The following is a 25,628-nucleotide window of genomic DNA, read 5'->3' as shown; positions in this document are numbered from 1 at the left end:
GATAGAAAACCTCTATTTCTGATGTGTGTGCGACCTTGAGATGTAAACGTCCGCCGCTAGAAAATAAAGCCCTATAATTCAAATATTGTGTGGCGTATTAAAACCAAATAGAGCCTTTAGAGGATCAGAATTTCAACCAGACTGATAGCGATGACAATTACCCGGCTATGACTATGGTGCCGAATGTGCCCCATCAAATGCCGAATCTACCCCGGGTTGGGGCACATTCGGCGAATTTGACTTTTTTTACAAAACTGTAAAATTTTTTAACTAATATTATCTTTTTATATCTTTTTGGTACTATTTTTTATAATTAAGTGTCAGAGGACAATAATCAACCATAAACTTGTTATATATGTTGAATAAGTACTGAGATATAGAGCTCTAAAAAAAGGGCCGAAGGTGCCCCAGTCTCCCCTATATAGTGTATACCACCTAGCCCAGGTGATGGGGCAGAACAGCAGTCAATCTGAGAAGAATAATAAATCAGCCAGTGCCGATGGGTTACCAGACGATCTATTCAAGACCTGTGGTCAGATGCTGGTCAGGCGCATGCACCAGCTGATTAGTACAATTTGGCTAGAGGAATGCATGCCCAATGATTGGAACCTCAGCATCCTGTGTCCCGTGCACAAAAGAAGTGTTATCCAGCGTGCTGTATGAACGACTGAAGCCAATGATCAATGACATTATTGCGGTTTCAGGCCTGGCAAATCCATCATTCACCAGATTTTCACACTGCGCCAAATCCTTGAAAAGACCCGCGAAATACACATAGACACATTCCACCTATTCTTCGACTATAAAACCGCATTAAACAGCCATATCCGTTCAGAGGTGTTTATATGTGTTCGACATGCCTGCAAAATTAATATGGCTATGCAGAAGAACTTTAACTGGCACGAGATCAGCAATTAAAGTCGGAAAGGACTTCTCGGAGCCCTTTGATACCGAAAGAGTATTATGTGACCTTTCTAACATCCGGCGGAAAAGGACATACCAGAGGCAAATATGAACCGAAATGACACTGTGTACACCAAACAACACATGTTACTTGCCTACGCCGCATAGTGTCACGACCACGGCCAAAAATGGTCAAAAGCAAGTACCTCGGAGGACAAATTTTTTGATGAGGTATGATAGAAAACACTCCGATTAGAATAAATATGAAATTTTATATCGATATGTCGAGTGGTTTTGTCTCTACAAAGGTTCAAATCTGATAATTATTTATAAACTGATTTTTTTTTTGCCATATTTTCGAAAAATGGGTGTGTTTTTCTGATGCTCAAATATTTGAATATCCAAATTAACGGTTATTATAAAAGTGTTTATTTTGGTTGCTGTGGATGTTAAAAACTAGGATTCGCTGTAGTTTGTATGTATATAGTGTATACAGTGTCCACACTTGTAGTACTTAGTTCATCAAATTTGTAGTTGTAGTTTAAAAAAGGTTAGCTCTAATTTTTTTTTATTTGAGTGGTGAAAAGTGTGTCATTTAAGGAATAACAAAAATTAGCTGCGGAGACCTGCGGTCCTAAGAGTTATTTAAATATTTTGGTGACCACCTTATAAAAAATATGGCATATTCATGAAATGGTTAGAAGCGAATGGTCCAATATGTTATGTATACAATAAAATAAGTTATTGAGGACCAAATAGGAAGCACACGATGGATTCAGAACATAGTAATTATACAATATTTTGCATAAAATTTTCGATTACGTGGTAAAAACATTATTCGATGTGGAGATATGAGAGAATTGGTTTTAAAATATAGCTTTTAAATAAATTTTCAGTCAATTTGAAGATTATACTTATTCATCAGATTATTTGAGACATAATCTTATAATCTAAATTTAGAGGCCTTTGTGTGAAGTTCATACAGAAAAATATTATTTCTTGGCATGGGATATGCAAAATGCAGTACAATACCTTTTGAGCGACTTCCACAAGATGCAAACGAGTCATGCCACAAATTAATTAGTAGCAGCCCGAACTTTTGTTAAAGCCGAGTCAAGTATGAGCATTTTCATGGAATTTGTACTAATAAAAACAATTTTATAAGTCAAAAAATCGGATTATTCAAGACCCTTTGTATGGGAGATATATCAAATCTTGATCCGATTTACCCAGTTTTTGGTTCGTGTCTTTATAGGCATAAGTAAATACAAATCCAGCCGATAGTTTACGCAGAAGGGGAAGACCGCGATTTAGATTTAGAAATCAAGTGGAGGATAACATTGCCGAAAATGGAAAAACTGCGCAAAAGACCAACTTGGCTGGAAATTTTTTTTAAGTTCGGCTTATGGAACGAAAGTTCTGTCTCAAGGCAGCTAAGTAAGTAAGTGCCATTCCGAAAAACGTTGCCTCTTTGTTGCACAATTTACATAAAATCGTCGGTCCGGCAGTCCGTCGACGAACCCTATTGAAATTGGAACAATCGGTTCAGATTTAGATATAGCTCTCATATATATTTTCGTCCGATATAATGTAAATGGTGCACCAATGTTCCTATATTTCTTTCGATATGCCCGAAATTTGACGCAGCGTACTGAATTAAGTCAAGAATGAACTTCTATTGATTTTTTATTATCAGCGCACACACACAGATCTTGTGACTGCATTAGCCACTTATCATAAAACTACTTGAACATCATTTATGAAATGCATAAATGAGAAGTGATCATACAATAAAATGTTTTAAGCCGACCATGATCATATTTTTATGAACAAGAACAATGTGTGCTAAGTTTCGTGAAAATTTGTTCAGATTTATACATAGCTCCCATATATATTTTTTCCCAATTTTATGTAAATGGTGCACAAAATACCCAAAGTTTGTCTGATTGTCACACAAGTGTGTACACTGTATTGAAGTTAATAAAAATTAATTTCTGGCAAGATTCGTTGAAATCATTTCAGATTTATATACAGCTCCCACATATATATTTTCGTCCGATTTTAGATAAATGGTGCACCAAACTCCTGATGTGTGTCCGTTTGACACGAAATTTTGTACAACGTATCGTGACGTTATTGCGTTTTTACATTGGTGCAGATACTGACATAGCTTCCATATATATTTCGAACTTATGTCAGACTGAGATTACATTCTGAACAATGCGGCATACCGATAGCGTGTATCAAGTGTGCTATAAATCGATTTACATACATCTGTTCAATTGTACGCAAACGATTTAAAATCTGCCCGAACGACACTTAATTTAGCATAGATTGCAGAAATGCATGTGTATGGATTGTCGGTTCACTTCTAGATAAAAATCATATATTTAATTCGTTCAAATGGTTAGGATACATATGTAGAATAAACCCATAGTGGTGGGGGGTATCATATAGTTGGCCGAGTCCGATTTTTACTGGTTTTAATTTGGTATGCTTAATATTTTAGTCTCAATAGGACAAACCTTGGGACTTTGGTTTCTATTGTAAAATCGGACGAACCTATATAAGGAAGCCAATTTCAAAATGGTCCGTTCTTGGACCAAGTAAATTTTAAGTGCACTAAAAAATCCTAAAACATCCACATTTATGACTGCGGCTGGCAGTCCGAAAAAACTGAAAGATTATTTTAATGATTTTCAAAACTTACGGATATATTGGTAACCGGTAATTGCCACAACTTGGCATACACATTTAGGCCAGCTACACCGCGCCTAATCACTTTAAGACGGCACTCTTCGAAAGTAGCAAATTCACGATGATTTCATATTTGTAAAGCGAATAGCCACGTTGTTCCGAATATGAAATGCCGACAATAGCAGAACTAACCTAGTATATTTCATTTTAACAATTGATCTCACTAATCAATCACATTAGGTTGATAATTATTTCTTGTTTTTTATTTTCTTCTTCGTAATTTATTATATTATTCAATAAAAATGTACTGAGGCGTAACGATGCATTTGATTCCAATTGAATTCAATATAATTTGTATTCTATATGGTGGTTAAATCATTAAAATTAATGTAAATTGTGTGATGCCTTACTTCTAGATTAAAAAATCGATCACAGAGGGTTTAATATTCGTTACGGCAGTTGAACAATGTCGTGAAAATGAAATATTCGTTGTTTAGCCAAATCCCATAGTAGTTAATATACCTCTATATAACTGGTTATATAATTCAGATTAATTCATAAACAATGTCACTGAACTGTATTGTTTATGAACTAATATCCTTTGTCGACTAGGGTCAAATAGTAGATAGTATTTAATCAATTAAAAATATATTTTTCATAATAAGTTAAAAATAATTGGAAATTGTAGTATATAAATATAGGTATGACGCAATATATATATATATATATATACAACCGTGGATGAAGGGGGAAATTTAGAACAAAGAAAAAGATGTATGAAATATTTACAACCGAGTACGCTAACCAGTATGTTATCCAGACGATGTTATAATATTTCTAATAAGCCGTTAAACTCAGCATTGAATTAGACGAGAACGAGAGGCTTAAGCGAATTCGGACAACACGAAGATATCTTTTTTTGCACCAGAAACTTTTGTATACCCACACTGTGGTGTGTCATTGTCCGTACTGATGTTAATAAAGTCTTACGTGTATCAAGTTTTATTGAAATCGTTTTAAATTTAGATATAGCTCCCATAAATCTTTTTCGTGCACGAAATAGTAAAATTTAGTCCGATTGGCACAACATTTTGCTCAATGTTATGTTCATTTGCACAATATTTTGCTCATCGGAGTCTTTTGTCTTCGGAGTCCTGACAGGGAATCGCCCTAAGGTACCCTAATAAAAAGTACCGAAAAGTTCGTTCTTTTTTGTTCCTGGCCACCAATGAGGACACAACAAAACCAGAGGTTCCCAAATGGATTTTAGATTTTTATTAAGTTAATTTTTGAAACCACATTTCGGCAATCATCTTTCTAAAGTACAAAGTACATTAAATACCACCAACAACTTGGCCACAACCAAATCCTGTGGTGCTCATGTATTCTCCGTAGACCAGATGGAGGGACAGACGGTAGTCAATAACCTGAAAAAAACAGTGAACGAATTAAAAAAAATATGTTGTTTTAATTGAGATAGTAATTCTTGCGGAAATAACTTGTACAGAAAAGGTTACGCCACGTATAGGGATTTCGCGCAAGCGTAATACCGGTAGGAAGGTTCCTATAAGTTGAAAGTCATGTAAAGTGAGGGTAAATTGAAAACAATTAAATACAAATATAGAGTTTATCTATATATAAATAAATTTCTGCTTGTTTTATCAGTGTTAACGATAGACTCCAAAATTACTGAACAGATTATCATGAAATTTTCACAGTTTATTTTTTAGTACAATTTGTTAACATGGGGTACTGAATTGTTTGATACGACAGGGGAAAAAGTAGCCCCCATACAAATTGCCCCTTTAATTTTATTAGATTAGAATTTGCCATGTTGAAAATAGGCAATGATAATAAAATGTTAGTAAATATACAAACCACAGATCCAATGGTGAATATACCTATTTACTAAATTCACAAACCAATTTTCTGTAATAAAGGTAGAAATATCAGACAGAGTTGCACTGAATAAAAGTGCAGTAAATTAACCCTTTGTGGCCCAATGTTGCCCACAGGCAACAAAATGTTTTAGAATATATATATATATATATATCTTGTAGAAATTAATATAGAGAATAATTTATATGATTTTTCTGTCGATTTTACATTTGGTTTTCTTGATATTGGACTTTAATCTTTCCGAAAGAATGTACTGTATTTCACGAATGCAAGGATGTAGCGATGTCAAATTTTGTGAATATCCTATTTAGGATGGTTGCATTAAATTTGTGAACAGAAATTTGTTCTAAGATTGCGGAAAAATTCGGGGCTCAAAGGGTTAATGTATTGTATGCCAAAATTGGACAATTCACAAAATGTGCTATGGTGTTCTACTGGTTGTATTTGCTAAGCATTTTCCAGTAGTATGCAGTGAGCCTATAAATGTAATGCAATTCTTATATTTTTGCGAGAAAAAATTTATGAATTTGCAAATTATTAATAACATTATAATTTAAGAACTCCAATGATAAACTACTATCATGGCAATAATAACTTTTAAATGCCAGGTTTGTACCTGTGAATAGATATAGTAGCTAAAAGGGTAGTACATACTTGCATATGTACAAATTTTATATCGAAATATATATATATATATATATGTTAATGAGATTTAGACAGTATGTGATGACATGCCCTGAAAGCAACATAGGCTGGACAAACATAAAAACATTTGTATGGATGCGGAGTTATAACATTTATAGTAGTCGTACCTCAAAATTTATGAACAAGATATATGCGTATGTCTTAAGAACTGTTATAGATTACCGCTTGAAAATTTGTTAGATTAATGTGGATGTAAATACACGACATCTGCACAAAAATGAAAATGTTGCGATCAACGGAAAATTCCCTTTTTACTGCATATTCAAAATAAGAATATTTAAAATAGTTAACATAAACATTTTCAAACATTATGGTCATGTAATTTGTATATCTTAAGAACGGTTACAGATACCGAATTCAAAATATTTCTGAGTAACGTGGGTGTAAATACGCATCATCCATAAAACATGAACGTTATACGATCGAGGTAAAATGCAATGTAATCTATATATATAGAAAATATATTGTTTGTGGACTCAAAACCACTGAACAGATATTACTAAAATGTTCACAGTTGGACAAGCGATCTCATAGATGTAACATAGTATCATGATAAAAATTATTGATATAATATTTTTTTTAATTTTTGTCACTTGAAAACACTCTTTTTAGGTTTCAAGAAAACAAAAAATATCACTATTACAAAAAAACGGTGATAAATTCATAACTACTATACAAAAATCCCCAGTTACCAAACAGGATGGCAGGAGAAAACATAGACATTTAACACATTTTTGTAGTGCTAATGTGAGCAGGGTTTACCTAATTTTAAAATTAACCAGTATACAAAGTTCAAAAGTCGGACAGGCCGATGGGACGGGATGAAAGTTAATTCCTTTCGGTACGCACAAGAGATGCTCATTTGTACAATATCCTGCCGATAGAATAGCATAGCATCTTTGGAGGACAATTGAAATGGAATGGGACGAAATTAACTGTATGAAGTACATAGATATTTACACTAATTTAAAACAACCCATACATATACCATTTTGAAATTTATGACAAATTGAATGTGAATCATCGAGGAAAATATGTACGTGAGCTATATATAAATGGACATATTTGAGCAAAAGTGCACTATCCAAAATTTATCTCGACAAAAATCCCATACACGTTATTCTAGGTTCTACATGGTACATTGTGCACTAATTCGTCCTAAGCGGACAAACTTTAATTATTTGGTACATCATTTAGATGAAATCGGAAATAAATATTGAATCTATGGGTCTCATGCATAAAACGTGAGCTTGAGCTCGGACTCGATTTTTTGAGCAAAAGATGCTTGTCGTATGCATAATAAAATTTAATGTATTTACTTTTACTCAGTGCTCACGTTTGATCTCTTCTTGCTCAGTTTGAACTTAGAAATTGATGTTGGATGAGATTGTTCTCATTTTCATATGCATAAAAACAAGCTTTTGCTTACTTTTGTGAGCTCTTGCTTAACTTTTGTTGAGCATGCCTCTTAGTTGACTCGCGTACACTAAAAGGAATAGTTATCAGTGATTGTGAACATAATTTATCACAGAAAATGATTTTGGAAAAATATTTCATGAATATTTTGTGTTGAAGCTTGACAATAACCCCCCAAATATAAACTAAGACATGTCAAAGATTGGTTGCGGGAGTCAAAAATCCGGGTTTTATGATGGTCAACACAATCATCAGATCTTCACCCTATAGAAAAATCTTTGGAGCATCATCGATAGCAAAATCAAAAGGGATTCAGTAACAAACACACAACCTCTTCCCAAAGGTTCAGGATGCGAGGAAAGGATCAAATTTTGGATCGTATATGTTCAATGCCTCATAGGTGTGCTGCCGTAATCAAAAAATTACGGTTTTGCTGTCGGTTACTAGCAAAATTTGCTTATTTATAAAAAAAAGAAAAAAAATCAAAATTGGGTCAATTTAGTTTTCCATAGAATCATTTTTATTTAAAAAAAAACTTTCACTATATTTCAAAAAAACTTACGGGTCATTAATTCAGTTTGCAATTTCAGTTGCTTTAGTTTAGCCACCAGTGTATATCATTTATGGAGTCTCAGGTGAATATTTCGAGATGTTGTAAACGGAATGAAAAATTGAAGAATATTAGCCAAGTATTTGCAAATGTTCGGGTTTCAACAGACGGGTATGGATATAATTGATTTTTATTCGGAAAATATATGTATATATACATATCCTTTAGAGTGTCTTCGACAAATATTTCGATGTGTGGAGTATATACACTCCGTCTTATGGTACATATTATAATAATATAAACCATAATAATAATATAATCCGTTATTTCTATTCCAAATGCTTGCTTCATTTCATTGACACATGTTTCTATTGTCTATTTTTTCATATTTTTAATGCTTGGTAACTGACTTTTTTCAAGTAAATATTTATTTTCTTTAATTTTTGTTATACTAAAAATGTAGATATATCGTTAGTTTCTATTTTATTATTAGTATTTACTACTACTTCTAATTCACTTCCACTTGACGACATGTTTGCACTGCAATAACAATTAGAAGTTTGATCTCAATTTGCTCAAGTATTTGCAATTGGTTTGAACTCATTTTTATGTATACGAAATTGAGCAAAAGCAGTTGCTGTTCGATCTAACTCAACTTACGAGCAATTGCTTACTAGACTCAACTCATCGCTTTTGCTCGTTTTTATGCATGAGACCCTATATCTAAACCTGAAAAGTGTTCAATCCAATACACTATGCAATATTTCATGTATTCCTACAAAACTTCGCATACATCAATCTGAACCTAATTCAGTAAGCTGTGCAAAATATTGGGTCTCATGCATAAAACGTGAGCTTGAGCTCGGACTCGATTTTTTGAGTAAAAGGTGCTTGTCGTATGCATAATAAAATTTGATGTATTTGCTTTTACTCACTGCTCACGTTTGATCTCTTCTTGCTCAGTTTGAACTTAGAAATTGATGTTGGATGAAATTGTTTTCATTTTCATATGCATAAAAACAAGCTTTTGCTTACTTTTGTGAGCTCTTGCTTAACTTTTGTTGAGCATGCCTCTTAGTTGACTCGCGTACACTAAAATGAATAATTATCAGTGATTGTGAACATAATTTATCACAGAAAATGATTTTGGAAAAATATTTCCTGAATATTTTGTGTTGAAGCTTGACAATAACCCCCAGACATAAACTAAAACTTGTCAGCGATTGGTTGCGGGAGTCTCAAATCCGGATTTTATGATGGCCAACATAATCATCAGATCTTCACCCTATAGAAAAATCGTTGTATCATCATCGATAGCAAAATTCAAAGGGATTCACTAACAAGCAAACATAACCTATTCTCAAAGGTTCAGGATGTGAAGAATAGTGCATCAAAGGATCAAATTTTGGATCGTATAGGTTCAATGTCTCGTGGGTGTAATCAAAAATAACGGGTTTGCTGTCGATTACTAGCTAAATTTGCTTATTTATAAAAAAGAATAAAATCAAAATTGGGTCAATGTAGTTTTCCATAGAATTTATTTTTATTTCGAAATAAATGGCACGTTTATATTCTTAAAAAAAACTTTCTCTATAACTTTATTTTCAAAAAAAATTAATTCATCATTAATTCAGTTTGCAATTTCAGTTGCTTTAGTTTTGGCCACCAGTGTATATATTTTATGGGGTCTTAGGTGAATATTTCGAGATGTTATAAACGGAATAAAAAATTGAGGAATATTAGCCAAGTATTTGCAAATATTCGGGTTTCAACAGACGGGTATGGATATAATTGATTTTGATCAGGAAAATACACATTTCTATTCCAAATGTTGCTTCATTTCTTTGACACTTGGTAACTGACTTTTTCAAAGTGAATATTTGTTTTCTTTAATTTTTGTTGTACTAAAAATGCAGATATATCGTCAGTTTCTATTTTATTATTAGTATTTACTGCTACTTCTAATTCACTTCCACTATAACAATTAGAAGTTTGATCTCAATTTGCTCAAGTATTTGCAATTGGTTTGAACTCATTTTTATGCATACGAAATTGAGCAAAAGCAGTTCCTGTTCGATCTAACTCAACTTACGAGCAATTGCTAGCTTGACTCAACTCATCGCTTTTGCTCGTTTTTATGCATGAGGCCCATTGTCTTAATCGGAGCAGTATTGAGTGTCTGGTGCACCATTTACATAAAAATGGACGAAACTATATATGGGTGCTATATCTAAATCTGAACCGATTCCAACAAAACTTCGCATACACCAATTTGGACCTAATTCAGTCGGACAAGTATTGGCAGTATGGTGCCCCATTTGCATATATATATATATATATATATATATATATATATATATATATATGTATGGGAACTATATCTAAATTTAAACCGATTTTCTCCAATTTCAATAGGGTTCGTCCTTGGGCCAAATTAGTAATCTGTGCTTACAAAAATACATGGACATACGGACATGCATAAATCGACTCAAAAAGTGATTTTTTGCATAGCAAATCGTGGTATATTAATTTTTGTTTTCCCGTTTGTAACTTATCCAATCTTTTCCGACCCTGTCCGTCCGTAATCACTCTAGCATCTAAACGAATTGAGATAGATCGCCAAAATTTAGCGTAGTTCGGAGATGGTAAGGTACCAGAAGGATAGCTTGTACAAAGTTTGGGTCAAATTGGACAGTCGCTTCGCATAATATTGGATTTATAAATATTCATAATTTGTACCCTTTGTGGGGGAGGTACCACAAGGAGTGGACCAATATGTCTCATCTTCCTACTTGGTCTAGTCTTGGGTAAGATAATAGCTTGTTCAAAGTTTGGTTCAAATTGGATAGTCGGTTCGCATGATATTTTAAATTTAATTTTTTGCACAATTTTGACCAATTTGTGTGGGAGGTACCAGAAGAAACATGGGGTCTAAAAACAATATTTCTATGAGGCACATTTTCATTTCTCATTAGCCATAAGGCTGATATAAATATCAAGGCATAAATATCAATTAAAATTGCTGATATTTGTATTTGGTGTACATAATGGTTGACATAAATCGGTTTATAGAATTTTTAGTATAGGTCCACTTTTTGGTTTCAAACACCTGTCAATACACCTATGGTGAAGGGTATGTAATGATCGGCCCGGCAGAACTTAACGCAATTGTTATTTATTTATTTTTTTTTATCAAATATTTCCGTTTTGTAAAATTTGGAAATTTGTGAAGTAATTGCTGAGAAAAAGTTTGATATTCATATTTTGTTGTTGTTGTGGCGGGTCTATGTTTTTATACCCTACACAACAATCCCATCAGAGAATTATGGCTTTGTGCAGCCCCAAAGTTTGTAACGCCAAAAACATTGGTGGTACTTAAAGGTGCGTCTAGATCTTTAAGTATGCCGATTGTCATATCACGACTAGCTGAATCGATCTAGACATGTGGGTCCGTTCGTCTGCCCATTTTAATTTGTAAACACGATACAGGTCACAGTTATGGACCAATCGTCACTAAATTTTGTATGTAAAATGGGTTCTGGCCAAAGAAGATCCCTATTGCTTTTGGTAATTATCCGTTAATATTTAGGAGATAAAATAGACCAACAACTTTATTTTTGCCTGTTTTCTGGTCGCTCTAGAGTTCACAATTATGGCCCGAACAAAAAATAAGCACGACTGTTTTGATGAAGATCGGTTAATATGTAGTGACAAAGCGATGCTATGATATGCCGCTAGACGACGCTATAAACCCCTGCGTGTGTTTTCTTATGGTATAGTGCAAAAGCTGTCAGAGTGGATGCTATGCTACAAGCGAGACGAAGCGAGTGCAAGCGATAAAGCGTGTTGTGCAAGAACTCGCTTTGCCTCTGAGTTTCTTTGTTTATTATTTTAATTTACCGTTATTGATCTACTTTTGGCATCGTTGTTTTGCATTTTATCACATTTTTAATAGCATGGATCAATTTGTCTAGATTTCTGTGGACTCAAGTCCAAATTTAATTAAATAATAATAAAATAATTTGGAAAAATAAGGGAAATCGATGCAGAAACATTTGTTAATTTCGTTAATTTTCTTTTAAAAATTACGTTGAAAATATTTTGCGATATGAAAAATTCTTCGTCTGAATCATTCTTGAGTCATTAAAAACCGGTTTACAACTGAAATAGGCGATGTAACCAAATAACACGCTTTGTTCTCTATAGCACTCACTCTGACATACTATATCATTGAAGTACATAGCATGAACTATTAGAGCATGTAGTATCGCATCGCTTCTCGCTTGCAATCTGACGTCAGCCTTAGAAAATAAATTTTTACTCCCGAAAAGATGCCGACGAGGAGCTGTGGACCTCTAATCGGCCATGAAAGTGCAAATAGTTCATAGTTCATCGGTGACTTTTGCTAAACGCTGACGCATTATTTCTATCAAGGCATAAATTACGCCCAAACCGCTGTGTGCCAAGTGTTTTAAACCTTTAAATGCGAACAAATATATAAGGTGTAACATTTGTGGTTGTCCGTTCCATTATATCTGCACTGAAATAGGTGATGTAAATATATTTGAAGTTGTTAAAAAAAACTAAAAATATATTTTACAATTGCAATGAATGCATAACTATTTCGAGAAAATTGGTCTCTTCAGTGTATATGCTCTCAATTGAAGTTAATGAACTTAATGCCATGTACAGACGAGCGTCGTTCGCTTTCTCATTCGTTGTTCGACCCTTAATGAAGTAATTACTTAGTTCCCCATACAAAATTGTCTGAGCGAACACCGACTTTTGTACGTTGTTCAATTCGAATCACTCTCTGAATAACCAAGAAATTTGTCCCATCCCTAACAATTGAGAGTATTTATCGAAAATAAATTAATTTCGACAGCACGAAAATATTTATAAAATTTTCAAACTTTTTTTGTAATATTGAAAATGATGAATGAAAAGTAATAAATTGTATAGATTTTATATATGCAGCAGAATGTAAATTTTGTTTTCTACATAATGCAATATGCATTTCTTTTCCCTTGGTTCTAATTAGCGTACAAAACAAGAAACAAATGTGGGGAAACTCAAACAAAAAATTCTCCCAATTTTTATATGTGACATTTGATTTGAAAGAATATAAAAATGTATTGAAAACAACAACATTTTCCGAAAAAATGGTAAACATAAATGAAAAGTATTTAGATATGGGTTCTTATAGCCTAGACAGACGACAGCCTTAATTTGCATTAACAGCCTTAATTCAAATTAACTTGTATATTATCCTCATTTTTATATCGTTAGCTAAAATGCAAAAAGGCGTAACTAACAAAAACATAATTGTGTAGGAGAAGCAAAAAACTGTTTTGAATGAAAACTATAAACATGTCATGTGAAATGAAAAAGTGTGCCCGGCAGGGTGATATTGCATATGACGAATAGACTATATTTTTTTTTAACAAATGTAGTTATTTAGTTTAATGGCAGTCATAACAATTAAGTAAAAACGTGAATTTTTTGTTAGTTACGCCTTTTTGCATTTATCAAATAAATCCACTTGTAGTTACGTCTTTTTGTTTCTTGTTAATAGAAGCTCCTGTTTTGACCGCAGACGTGTAAAACTTTGTCAACACCTGTAGTTTATTGACATTCCCAATATTCATTCAAAAAGTCAATTTTCAATTTTTTGTTAGTTACGCTTTTTTGCATTTTAGCTGACGATATGTTGTTAATGCACAAAATCAAACTGAATTTATACTGAATTAGGCAATTTCAATATGGCAATGCTGTCGAAAATTAATTGTTTCTTGTCAAATTATAATTATAAATATAAATATATGAAAATAGAAATAAGAAATGCAGGCAAATCTCAACCCTTTTTTTTAATCGGGAGCTGTTTTGCTATGATCATAGTTGCTATTCCTCCTTTATGTCAGGTATCTATTCCCTAAAGATGTAATCCCAAAAAAAATCGAAACAAATGTAAACAAATTTCATCCTGCACACAGACAAACAATTGTTTTGAAGCAAAAAACTGTTTCGTAAATGCAGAAACTCTCGTCTGTCAGGGGTAAATATTAATTCAAATTAAGAAAATTTTAATGCAAATTAAGGCTGTCGTCTGTCTATGGTATTACTATATTCAGAATAAAGAGAATATTTTTTCTATTTAAATTCATAGGTAATACACACAAATAAGTTGGTCGGTGTAAAAGGAGAAACAACAAATTTGATAAAGAAATCTCTGATGACATAAATTAAGAATATTGTTGTATGAACGGGTTAATTCATGTATGTAATTCTAAGAGCGAACTACGTTTTTCGAATGCCCGTCAGAACATGGCATAACAAAATGCTGGTTGATATAATTTACCAAATTGATGTTCTCAATACCAGTTTTTCTAGATCTGCTGCTCTTGGTATGATTAGCCGAGTGTCTCTCCCAGATAATCATCATTTACCTAATATCTCACCACTTGGTTTTGTTGCCGCTAATGCTGATTAGCTGGTGTATCTTTGCATGGTCTCTTACCTATAAATCATAACCCATCGAACAATATTGAACGAGTTGGAACTGAAACAATGTTAAAAATAAAAGAGCAGTTTTTGGCCAAAGTTCGAGTAACGAGTTGGACGTTGTAGTACATAAAAATGGACTCTTTTGACATCGTTTAAACCTACTGTTGATGCTGAAGATATAATGTCATACGTTGAAAAGCACTCTAGTATATCTAGAAATCACTTAGCGTGCTTTATGCTTGTTAAAAGCGATACAAACCTGGATGAACTGAGAGTGTTCATTTCAAATTAGGCGTTACAACTGATTTCTATAATGAGATCTTTAAGTCTGGCCATCGAATGAGGCCATTTCATAATTTTCCCAGGGTCCAAAAGGGGCAACCTCCAGTTTAATCAATCATAGCTTTGCCTCTATTAAAATATATTACCAAAAAATATCTGGTTTACGAACTAAATCTTCTGATATTTTTGTGGAAACGTGGCTTAATCCAGATTTTTATGATAGTGATTTTTTTTAATACCAACCTGTTTAAATTGTATCGTAAAGGTCGAGACATAGCTAAAACTGGATGTTCTCGTGGTGCTTATAGATATTATACAATTATTTAATTCCGTATCAATAAATTTGCCCAATAATGGCAGGTTATTTGAACTACTTTGTTTGATGTTTGTTTGGAAATATGTAACATCTTTCAAAGATATTGCTGAACAGTTTTAAATCCAATCCAGTATTAAATCCAATTTTTTCCCAACTGATGTTGCAGATGACAACTTTCCGTTAGATTTTGTTCAGGAAATCATAAATATGGGTTCTAGTAAATTAAGTGTAACAGACGTATTACGTGGTTTTGAAATGTTAAATGGTTCAACTAAAATTGACATTGATGGTATTTTGCCTTACCTTTTGAAATTTTTGATCTCTCATTGTCTAAATTAATGTTTCTAAATAAATGGAAGATTTCTTCAGTTACCCCTGTTTATAAAACTGGCGCAAAGAATGATATAAAGAAACTATAGACCTATATCCAAATTATGCAGTGTTTCAAAGATTTTTGAACATATTATATTTCATAACCTTTTTAACTCAGTTCATTCATTTCTATCACTTTAAGCATTGTTTTATTATAAACAGATCAACGATCACAAATCTTCTACTTTTCACAAATTATTGTATTTCCATCTTTCAGGATGGACATCAAGTCGACGCTATCTATTTTGATCTTTGTGAAGCATTTGACAGAGTTTCATACAAAATTCTATTGGCCTAGTTATAAAAAATAGGTATTCATTCTGTTTTTCTATTATGGATTGAGTCTTATCTCACTAATAGGCATTGTTTTGTGAATGTAAAAAATTGCAATTCTGAATACTATATTGCCATATTACAGTAGATATCGGATATAAGCACATCTCATATAAGAAAAAATCGGATATAAGAAAGATTATCAAAAACACCGAGCCTTTTTACATCTTCTCAGTGTAAAAATTACGTCATATAAGAAAAACGCGAAAAAGAAAAACACTCATATAAGAAATGTTTGTCAAACACCAAAACTGACAAAGGTATTTGAAAACGCTTCAAATAAGAAAATATTTAAGATTGTTGGCCACACTGAATATGTTTAAATATTGTTAGTCAAAATATGAACTGATTTAAATTTTGTTCTTTTCGTTTATTTAAATATTTAGTTTTTAACATACTGAATTTGTTTTGCCAAACTGTGATTTTATTTCGTAACTTAGTAAATTTATTTACTGAATTGTCTTATTTAATAAAATATTGTTCTTGTTTTGACATGTTTTTCATTTAAAAAATTTACTTTAAGAAAATATATTCACATAAGAAATAGATTTCTTATATTCCTACGTACTCTTATAAGAAACAACTTTCTTATATCTGATAATTCCATATAAGAAAAAACCGTATATAAGAAAGAAATCTCTGATATTAAACTATTTGCAAAAAAAATTCTAGTTTTCGTGATTCTGAATTATTACAAGGTGATAGAAATCGATCGTTTTCTTGGAGTCAATTAAATACATTTGATTTCAACTATTCTAAATGTGTTCATCTACCATTTAGTAAGCGTTTACAAAAAATGCTACATAGTATCATATCAATAATATTATATTGTCAAAAGCTAATACTAAACTTGAACATGGAGTAGTTTTTTATTATGAACTTTCATTGAAACATCATATTGATTATATTATGCCTAGTGCTTATTTAGCTTTAGCATCCATATACTCGCAAATTATTATTTACAACTTTCGATCGATCTAAGCTTGCTTGTGCGTCAATATAATGGAAAACAATACAAGCCGTACACATAAATCGCTTGGAAAGACTACAATCAAATTATAAATTTTACTTTATATTCATTACAGTTTTCCCTTTCTCTGTCATCTTATTATTCCAGGTGTAAACTTATGCACCTAGTGATCGTAGATTTTTAATTTCTGTTCGGTTCTCCAAAGGAACCATTTTTTCGTTTTCTTATGCCTGTTACAAACATATGCACAAAGACGTAATACCCTGTATCACCGTGTGCTCTTTTATTTTATACTAAATTTGTATTTGGTTGATTCAAAGTGTATTAAGTGTAGCATACAATTATGATAAATAACAAATTAATATTTGTGTTATTTCGAGGTTCTTCATTTGAAAATGTTTAGTAATTGTCCATGTGTAAAGTCATTCTTGACATACTGTATTTAACAATTTTATACCTTTATAAATCATCGCCTATTTCGACAAAAATCTTAACCTCCACCATCCATTCACTGTCTACGCCAACCTTCAAATCAAAGCGATAGTCCCCACGTGGCAATGGTAAATTTCGAAATTTATTTGCATCTAAATCTAAATTTCTAACAATTATATCGTGCTGAAAAAGTAGGACAACATTTTAAGGATTTCTTAACATCAGAATAGGCCATGTTTACTCACATTATAAGGGCAAGTGTGATTGATATTTGAATCCTTGACCACAACACCATGGAACAGTTGAAGAAATGGATATTTTTTTGGGATTTTTAAAATATTGACACACATCTGCACTGATGTTATACAGAAATGGTTTATAGCCACTAAACTTTTTAAATAAAGCCAAATTAGTCTGAAAAAAAAGAAAAATGTTTATATATATATATATATATATATATATTAATTTGGTTTTGATAATAAATGTTGATCTCACCGAAATATTATTAACTGGTAATTGCCACAATTTGACATAAACATTTAACCCAATTTTACCACGACCAATTACTTTTAGAGTACATTCTTGAAAGGTTACAAATTCAGGATGAAATTCTGCACATTTCAAATTTGTGAAACGTATTGCCGTCTCATAGATACGGATGTAGAAAATAAGAAATAATAGTATCAAACACTTGTACTTCATTTTTGCAACTGACCTCGACAGATCAAATTTTTATTTCAATTTCACAAGTAATAATTGGTTTTTAATTAATATTTGTCTATGAATATTAAACAAATTTTCCAAATGAATATTGAAAAATAATTTTTTGAAATAATCTACGTAAAAATATTTTATTGCACAAATAATCTACATTTATTCTCCATTTTTATTATACGATAAAAAAACTATTAGCATATATTTTTAATTAAAAACAAACGAAAAGGCGTTAAGTTCGGCCGAGCCGAACTTTGGGTATCCTACACCATAGCTATACTGACAGGTACTTGACATGAAATTATGGTGAACATGCCAAAAAGTGGACCTATACAAACCGATTATGTAAACCATAATGTACACCAAAGATAAATATCAACAATATATACCCTCCGTCTTATTGCTAATGAGGGTGTATACACTTTGATACGATAAATATGTGCCTCATCGAAATATTGGTTCTAGACCCCATGTTTCTTTGGATCAAATCCGTTTCACAAAAGTTCGATTATTTCTTCCAAACTTAGTTCAAGTTCGAAGATGGGGAATATCGGTCCACACCTGATATCTCCCGCACAAAATGGTAATAATTGTGGATTGAGTGCATTGTTGTGGGTTGCAGAAAAACATTTGTACGGCCTACAGGGACGTACTTTACCTGTAGGCTATACCTTAAGCGGGACCAATGTTGGTTATATCATGCAGGAATTACCGAACATTCGTAGTTATCATTATATGAGGTGCTATGCCAAATTGATGACTGATATAGCTTTATTCGAAACTACAATTTTTCAATCAGAATACATTTTTTACTCTAAATATTAAAAATACCTAACATCGGTAGGGATCATTATATAAGGGCTAGGCCTAAATGTATAGTTCATTATCGAACCTTACGTTCTAGATGTTTTATCTCGATATCTTCCGCAGGTGAAATGATTACAACAGAGTTTTAGAACCAAACCTAAAACACGGAAAAAATCAGATAACTTTTATAATATAAAAAAGGGGTTATATGGGGACTACCCCAAAAAGGGGGCGAATATTTATTTTTGCTAGGGAGACTTGTTACCATATACGACTACAAAATTGGTTAAAAAACGCGCTCAAGAACTCTAAAGTACCGAAAATTGTGGGGTACCCTTATATAGGGGCTATCCGAAAAAATTGGCCTATATTCATAATATTTTGTGGTGAGATCTAGTAACTATTAACCTTATCAATTCCTTCAGAAGATGGCGTGATTACAACAGACGGACGGGCATGGCTAGATTATCTTAGAATTTTACGCTGATCAAGAATATATACGTTATAGGTTCGGAAATGAATATTTCGATGAGTTCCAAACGGAATGACAAAATTAATATACACTCCATACTATGGTAGAGGGTATAAAAATTGGCATTCACATAAATTACAAATCTTCTAATATCTCAATATATGCCTTCACATCTGCTTTCCAATCATTGTAGGCAGCAACTTTCAAATCTATACGATATTCTCCACGCGGAAATGGGATGTATCTCAGTTTATTCATATCCAATACTAAATTCTTCACTATTATATCATGCTGAAAGAAAAAAAAATATATATTTATATATGTATGTGAGAATTTACAGAATACTTACATTATATGGACATGTGTGATTAATATTCGAATCTTTCGTTACAACACCTATGAAAACATCAACAATGGGATATTTCTTCCGATTGGCCCAAAAACCACAAAAATTCGTAGTGACATTGTATAGAAATGGTCGATAGCCATTGGCCTTTTTCAAAAAAGCCAAATTTATCTGAAAATATCAATCAAACAAATTTAAGATAAAGGGATACATTGATTTTAATTTAATAAATAAGAAAGGTCCAAATTCGTATAGGATACCCTCTTCCACGTCTATAAGAGTTGATCTACAAATTATATTATACCGCTTCAAAAGTAGTAGATGAGCGAATTGATATAATCCACATAAAAGCGAAGTTCTTCTACATTAGTCTTATTGCGCCCATGCTTCAAGATTAACAGACCAACGACATTTTTTTTGCCCTAGCTATGACATCCGAATATCGATTCGGACCATTACCTTGTGGCAGTCAAGGTTCGCACCCGTTCATGTCATCCAGCGTGCTGCTTGAACGACTGAAGCCAATGGTCAATTCACATAATTAGACTATACCAATGTGGCTTTAGAACTGCAAAATGCACAATTGACCAGATTTTTACTCCGCGCCAGATCCTGGAAAAGTCCAACAAAAAACACATCGACACATTCTATCTATTCGTCGAAAAATGTGAACAGAAATGACACTCTGTACACCAAACAGCATATTTTACTCGCCTATGCCGATGACATCAATATAATGGGTCGAACATGCGAGCGTTAACAGCCACCTTTCAACTAATTGAGAAGGAGTCTGCCAAAGTGGGTCTGGCAGTAAATGGCGAGAAGACCAAGCTGATGGTATCAATGCGCAAGACGTCCAGTAGACTCAGACCAACTGTGGAACTTGAAAACTACAGCTTCGATTTACATCACTAATGCATTCTCTTTTTTTCTCGTATGGTCAGTCATTTTTAGTTATTATCTCACACACACTAGTTCTTTTCAACTCTGATTTACATAAAGCTCCACATACATTATTTTACTCGATTTCATACAAATGGTATACCAAAGAATTCCATTGACATGCAATTTATCATAGATTTCAGAATGGTATGTGTATGGGTTTCTAAATGGTTCAAATATCTATGTAGATCACACATTAAATTTCGCACGATTCCATGTCTGTTCTATCTACAGGATATTGTATATATATATATTAGCATGTCTTGTATGTATCCAAAGTGGTGAAGGGTAACATATAGTCGGCCCAGTCCGATTTTTCTTACTGCTTTTTATTTGGTATGTTGTGCAAATTTTCGTCTCAATAGGACAAACCTTGGGACTTAGGTGCACCATTGTAAAATCGGGTGCACCTATATATGGAAGCCAATTTCAAAATGTTCCGTACTTGGACCAAATAATTTGATGTGCACTAAATAATCTAAAAATACCTACGTTTGTGAATGCGGCTGGCAGTCCTAACAAAAAACAAACAAAAAATGACTTACGGATATATTGTTAACCGGTAATTGCCACAACTTGACATAAACATTTAGCCCAATTACACCGCGTCTAATCACTTTAAGATGGCACTCTTCGAAGGTGGCAAATTCAGGATGAAAGGTTTGACATTTTATATTTGTAAAGCGGATAGCGACGTTGTTCCGAATATGAAATGCCGACAATAACAGAACTAACCAAGTTAATTTCATTTTAGCAACTGATTTCACTAATCAATCACATTAGGTTGGTAGTTATTTTTTGTTATTTATTTTCTTCTTCGTAATTTATTATATTATTCAATAAAAATGTACTGAGGCGTGATTCTAATTGAATTCAACATGTATACTTTGTACAGTATATAGTGGTTAGATCGATATTAAAAATATAATATATATATATATATATATATATATATATATATATACTGAATCTTACCAATATTTATATACTACAATTATTGCAATTATTTTTAACTTACTATGAAAAAATGTATTTTTAATTGGTAAAATTCAATATTCTCTTATGACCATATTCGACATTTATTTTTATAAATAAATAATTTCTAGTATCGGGAGCAAGCACTGTACTCCAAATTATTAAATTAATTGTAAAATTTTATTACTACAAATAGTATTAGTTTATAGCATTAACTTGTATTGATTTTAAAATAATACATTATAGTGTTCGTTATAGGTATTGTTGTTAATCTATATATATTTATATATATATAAAAATGAATTGCTGCTCGTTAGTCTCGCTAAAACTCGAGAACGGCTGAAAGGATTTTTCTTATCTTAGTCTTGAAGTGTTCGTGGAGCTCCAGGGAAGGTTTAAAAGGTGCGAAAAAATCGAAAACTGCTAAAAATTTGCAAAAATGAATTATGAAGCATATTTGCATTTCCACGAACTTTAGTATCGAGCTATTTTGATTGCACCACGTCGTAGTTGTTATTTTGAGATATTTTGGGCTAGAATTGGTAGCGTGTCATTCCTTTAAGCCGTTATTTGTCAATTATTGAAAATTTTCAAAATATTTTATTTTATTTTTTATTGGACTGACATTGTATGCAAACCATTTTTTGTGATAATACAAAAAGTAATTGAGAAGTATACCATTGAATCTACTCGCGATCATTGAATGTACACGTTTTCCATGAAATGTACCTACATTTTGGACAAATGCATGGATAGAAAATCAGAAGACATTCTGAATCGTGTTCGTTTTCATTTGGGGAATTCTGATTCTAAGATACATGCCCTAGATGTTTTTGTTTGCAAATAATAGTTCCGTAGGAACATGTTGCTCCTCAAAGTACCTAAAATGTTGCTATCCACTTCAAATATTAAATCAAGTGGTACCATTATATATATTTGGTGGTTATATGCCAATATCAATATCTTTGAGCTTTACTTCCAATACATAGATTTTAAAAAAGGTTCAGAATTGCATACTCAGCAGGGAAAACAGGGATTAAACTGCGTTTAGATTTACGAAATCCACTCGATCTCAAATGTCAATTCCATTGCGTATACTTTCTTCGAAAAGTGGCCGATCGGAGCTATTAATTTTCCACTTTTTCAAAACCAGTCGGTATGAAATGTGTAATATACATTCTAAACATCGAATCCTTGCATGTAAGGTAGACAGGCCGTATTCGTATAAGTTGATGTTTGGTGTTAGTGACGAAATTTGGTTGTAATCATTCATTACTTTTGGTGTTATGTGCTTATAGCGAAAACCATAAATGTAGGTAAAACCATGTATATATGAATGTTACACCAATGATATTTTTCAGGGTTCATAAAGTGGACCTTTAACCTGCGGTATTTTAGAAGACTCTTAAAACCGATTTCGTTGTAATTTCAATTTTTATTTAGAAAGACATTTGGAATAAATGTATATTCAGTGCATGAGTTTAAAATCAACGTTTGGAGCAGCTTACTTAAATACCCTCATTTTCATACTCACACCCAGTACTCTGGAACCTTAGGATGGACATTTTGAACTTGTTTTTTTCTTATCTGCATGCTGTGATCTATTCCAAGTCATATTTGATGAATTATATCAAAAAATTCATAAATTTTTAATTTTATTTGAACAAAACCTTAAAAAAGCTTCCTACACCAATTAAAAGAGAACCAATACGGAACATTTTCAATACCAAATATCCTAGGAATAGTAATGTATGTGGAAATTTCAAAGCTCTTATAGTGGAGGGTATAAAAAGCTAACTTAATATTGTGCTACCGTTATAATGAAGTCTTATAAATATATTGGGAAAATGTAATTAAATCCGAAAGTCAATCTTATATGCGCATCTAAATTTATTAAAAATATTTTTTTCTACGAATTCGAATATTAATACATTTATATCAACAGCAACATTCGAATGCAAAATTAGAAAAAAAAATATTACAAAGATCTGCACACTCTACCTTATAGTGGAGGGTTTTTAAAACAAATCTAAAATTCCGAGAATTATAAATCAACAATATTGCTAGGCAAGACAACGTTTGCCGGGCCCGCTAGTATATATATATATACTGCATCTTACCTATATTTATATACTACAATTATGGCAATTGTTTCTAACTTACTATGAAAAAATGTATTTTTAATTGGTAAAATTCAATATTCTCTTATGACCATATTCGACATTTATTTTTTTTTAAGCACTGTACTCCAATTATTAAATTAATTGTAAAATTATACCAGTGAGCGGAGCAGTATAGTCGGACGGGGCCGACCATATGATAACCTACACAACTACCACGAAAAGTACACCTTCGGCGGTCCTATATTCTGAGCCAGGGCAATATTTCGTGATATTTGCACCCTTTGTATCGATTATAGATCAACAACTGATCTTTCTATGTCTTGCATATTTTCCAAAATGTTTTTTCTTGAAGTGAATTTTTACGCAATAAAATAAAAAATTTGTCACTTTAGGTTTTGGTTGATTTGACCCTCAGAAAATTGACCGATCATCATCTAAACAGCCGCTTTAAGTGTTTTGTCAGATCCCCTTCACCTTGTAAAATATGTGATGTTCTGCATATAATAATTGCCTCTAGAGCGACTAGAAAATCTGACAAAATTAAAGTTTTCGGTTCATTGCACCCCCTGAATGAAATCTCAACTTCACCGAAAATTATAAGCGGAATCCTTGACCATAATCGGAACTTCATGTACAATTTTAAAGCAATCAGCGCGACATTTCCGTCCTCTAATGGAGTAATAGTAATAATATGCACATAATCATCTTTACTTAATTACGTATAACTCCCGCATGGGAGTACATACAGCCATATAATTGGTATCAATTTGAAGGTCAACAACTCATCTTAGACAAACTATCAACATCTCGAGTATATGTCCTTCAGGAGCAAGTATATACGCCCCAGAATAAAAATTTTGTAATTTTTCACACAAAAGTCAGGGTCCATTTGACCCCCTAAATATTGGCCGATCTTTATCAAAACAGGCATGCTTATTCTTAGGCCCGATCCCCTTCTCCATGTAAAATTTCACGACGTTCGGACCATAACTGCGGCCTCTGGAGCGGCCAGAAAAACCGACAAAAATGTAGTATTTGGTCCATTTCATCCCCTAAATATTAACTGATCTTTACCAAAAACAATAGGGGTCTTCATTGGCCAGAACCCATCCTACATGCAAAATTTCGTGAAGATTGGTCCATAACTGTGGCCTGTATCGTGTTTACAAATTATAATGGACAGACGGACGGACACACATGTCTAGATCGACTCAGCTAGTCGAGATATGACGATCGGTATACTTAAAGGTGGGTCTAGGACCAATATTTCGCGGCGTTACAAACATTTGGGGCTGCACAAAGCTATAATACCCTGACAACATAGTTGTGTAGGGTATAATTACTACAAATATTATTAGTTTATAGCATTAACTTATAATGATTTTAATATAATACATTATAGTGTTCGTTATAGTTATTGTTGTTAATAAATTATAAATTGAAAAAAAAAAAAAATTATAAGTCTCAATAAATTAATCAAATAAAAAAAAAACATATTCGACAAAGAAGATTAGTTCATAAACAATATAGTTCAGTGGCATTGCTTATGAACTAATCTCCTTTGTCGAATATGGTCACAATACTAGATAGTATTTTATCAATTAAAAATACATTTCTTCATAATAAGTTAAAAATAATTGCGGTATATATGAATGTAAGTATGACGGAATATGTATGTAGGCTGATAAGTATATCCGACGGATATACAAAACTTCAACTGAACTCTGTCTTTCTGCTGATCTATATTCCGAGTCGCTGATCTATATTCTGCTGATCTATATATCGCGTCCAGGTTAACTGTATACAAAGTTCAGGCCGCATTGGACGAAATTTGGCACAGCTCATTTATTTGACCCAACCTATTGAAATT

The 25,628-nt window shown here is 32.5% G+C and overlaps 2 protein-coding genes across 2 annotated transcripts in view; both read right to left on the bottom strand.

Moving 5' to 3' along the window:
- Positions 1-15,599, bottom strand: part of LOC133331654 (uncharacterized) — a 34,057-nt gene extending 18,458 nt beyond the window's left edge. The window contains exons 1-2 of the mRNA XM_061540035.1: positions 15,576-15,599; positions 4,943-5,027 (exon numbers count right to left, since the gene is read on the bottom strand). Of these exons, the coding sequence (XP_061396019.1) occupies positions 4,943-5,027; positions 15,576-15,599 (109 nt within the window). The remainder of the gene's footprint in view (positions 1-4,942; positions 5,028-15,575) is intronic.
- A 3,908-nt stretch (positions 15,600-19,507) lies between these two features.
- On the bottom strand, positions 19,508-21,409 carry LOC133331657 (uncharacterized). Its single transcript, XM_061540037.1, has 3 exons — positions 21,206-21,409; positions 19,722-19,889; positions 19,508-19,663 (listed from the first exon to the last, which is right to left on the bottom strand). The coding sequence occupies exons 1-3, from the start codon at positions 21,407-21,409 to the stop codon at positions 19,508-19,510; spliced, it is 528 nt and encodes a 175-aa protein (XP_061396021.1).
- Positions 21,410-25,628: the final 4,219 nt, after the last annotated feature.

This window comes from Musca vetustissima, unplaced genomic scaffold (genome assembly GCF_032173495.1).
Source record: "Musca vetustissima isolate MV318-11 ecotype Yass unplaced genomic scaffold, APGP_CSIRO_Mvet_v1 utg9530, whole genome shotgun sequence".
NCBI classification, from domain to species: Eukaryota; Metazoa; Arthropoda; class Insecta; order Diptera; family Muscidae; genus Musca; species Musca vetustissima.
This window is presented reverse-complemented; position numbering and strand designations above follow the sequence as displayed.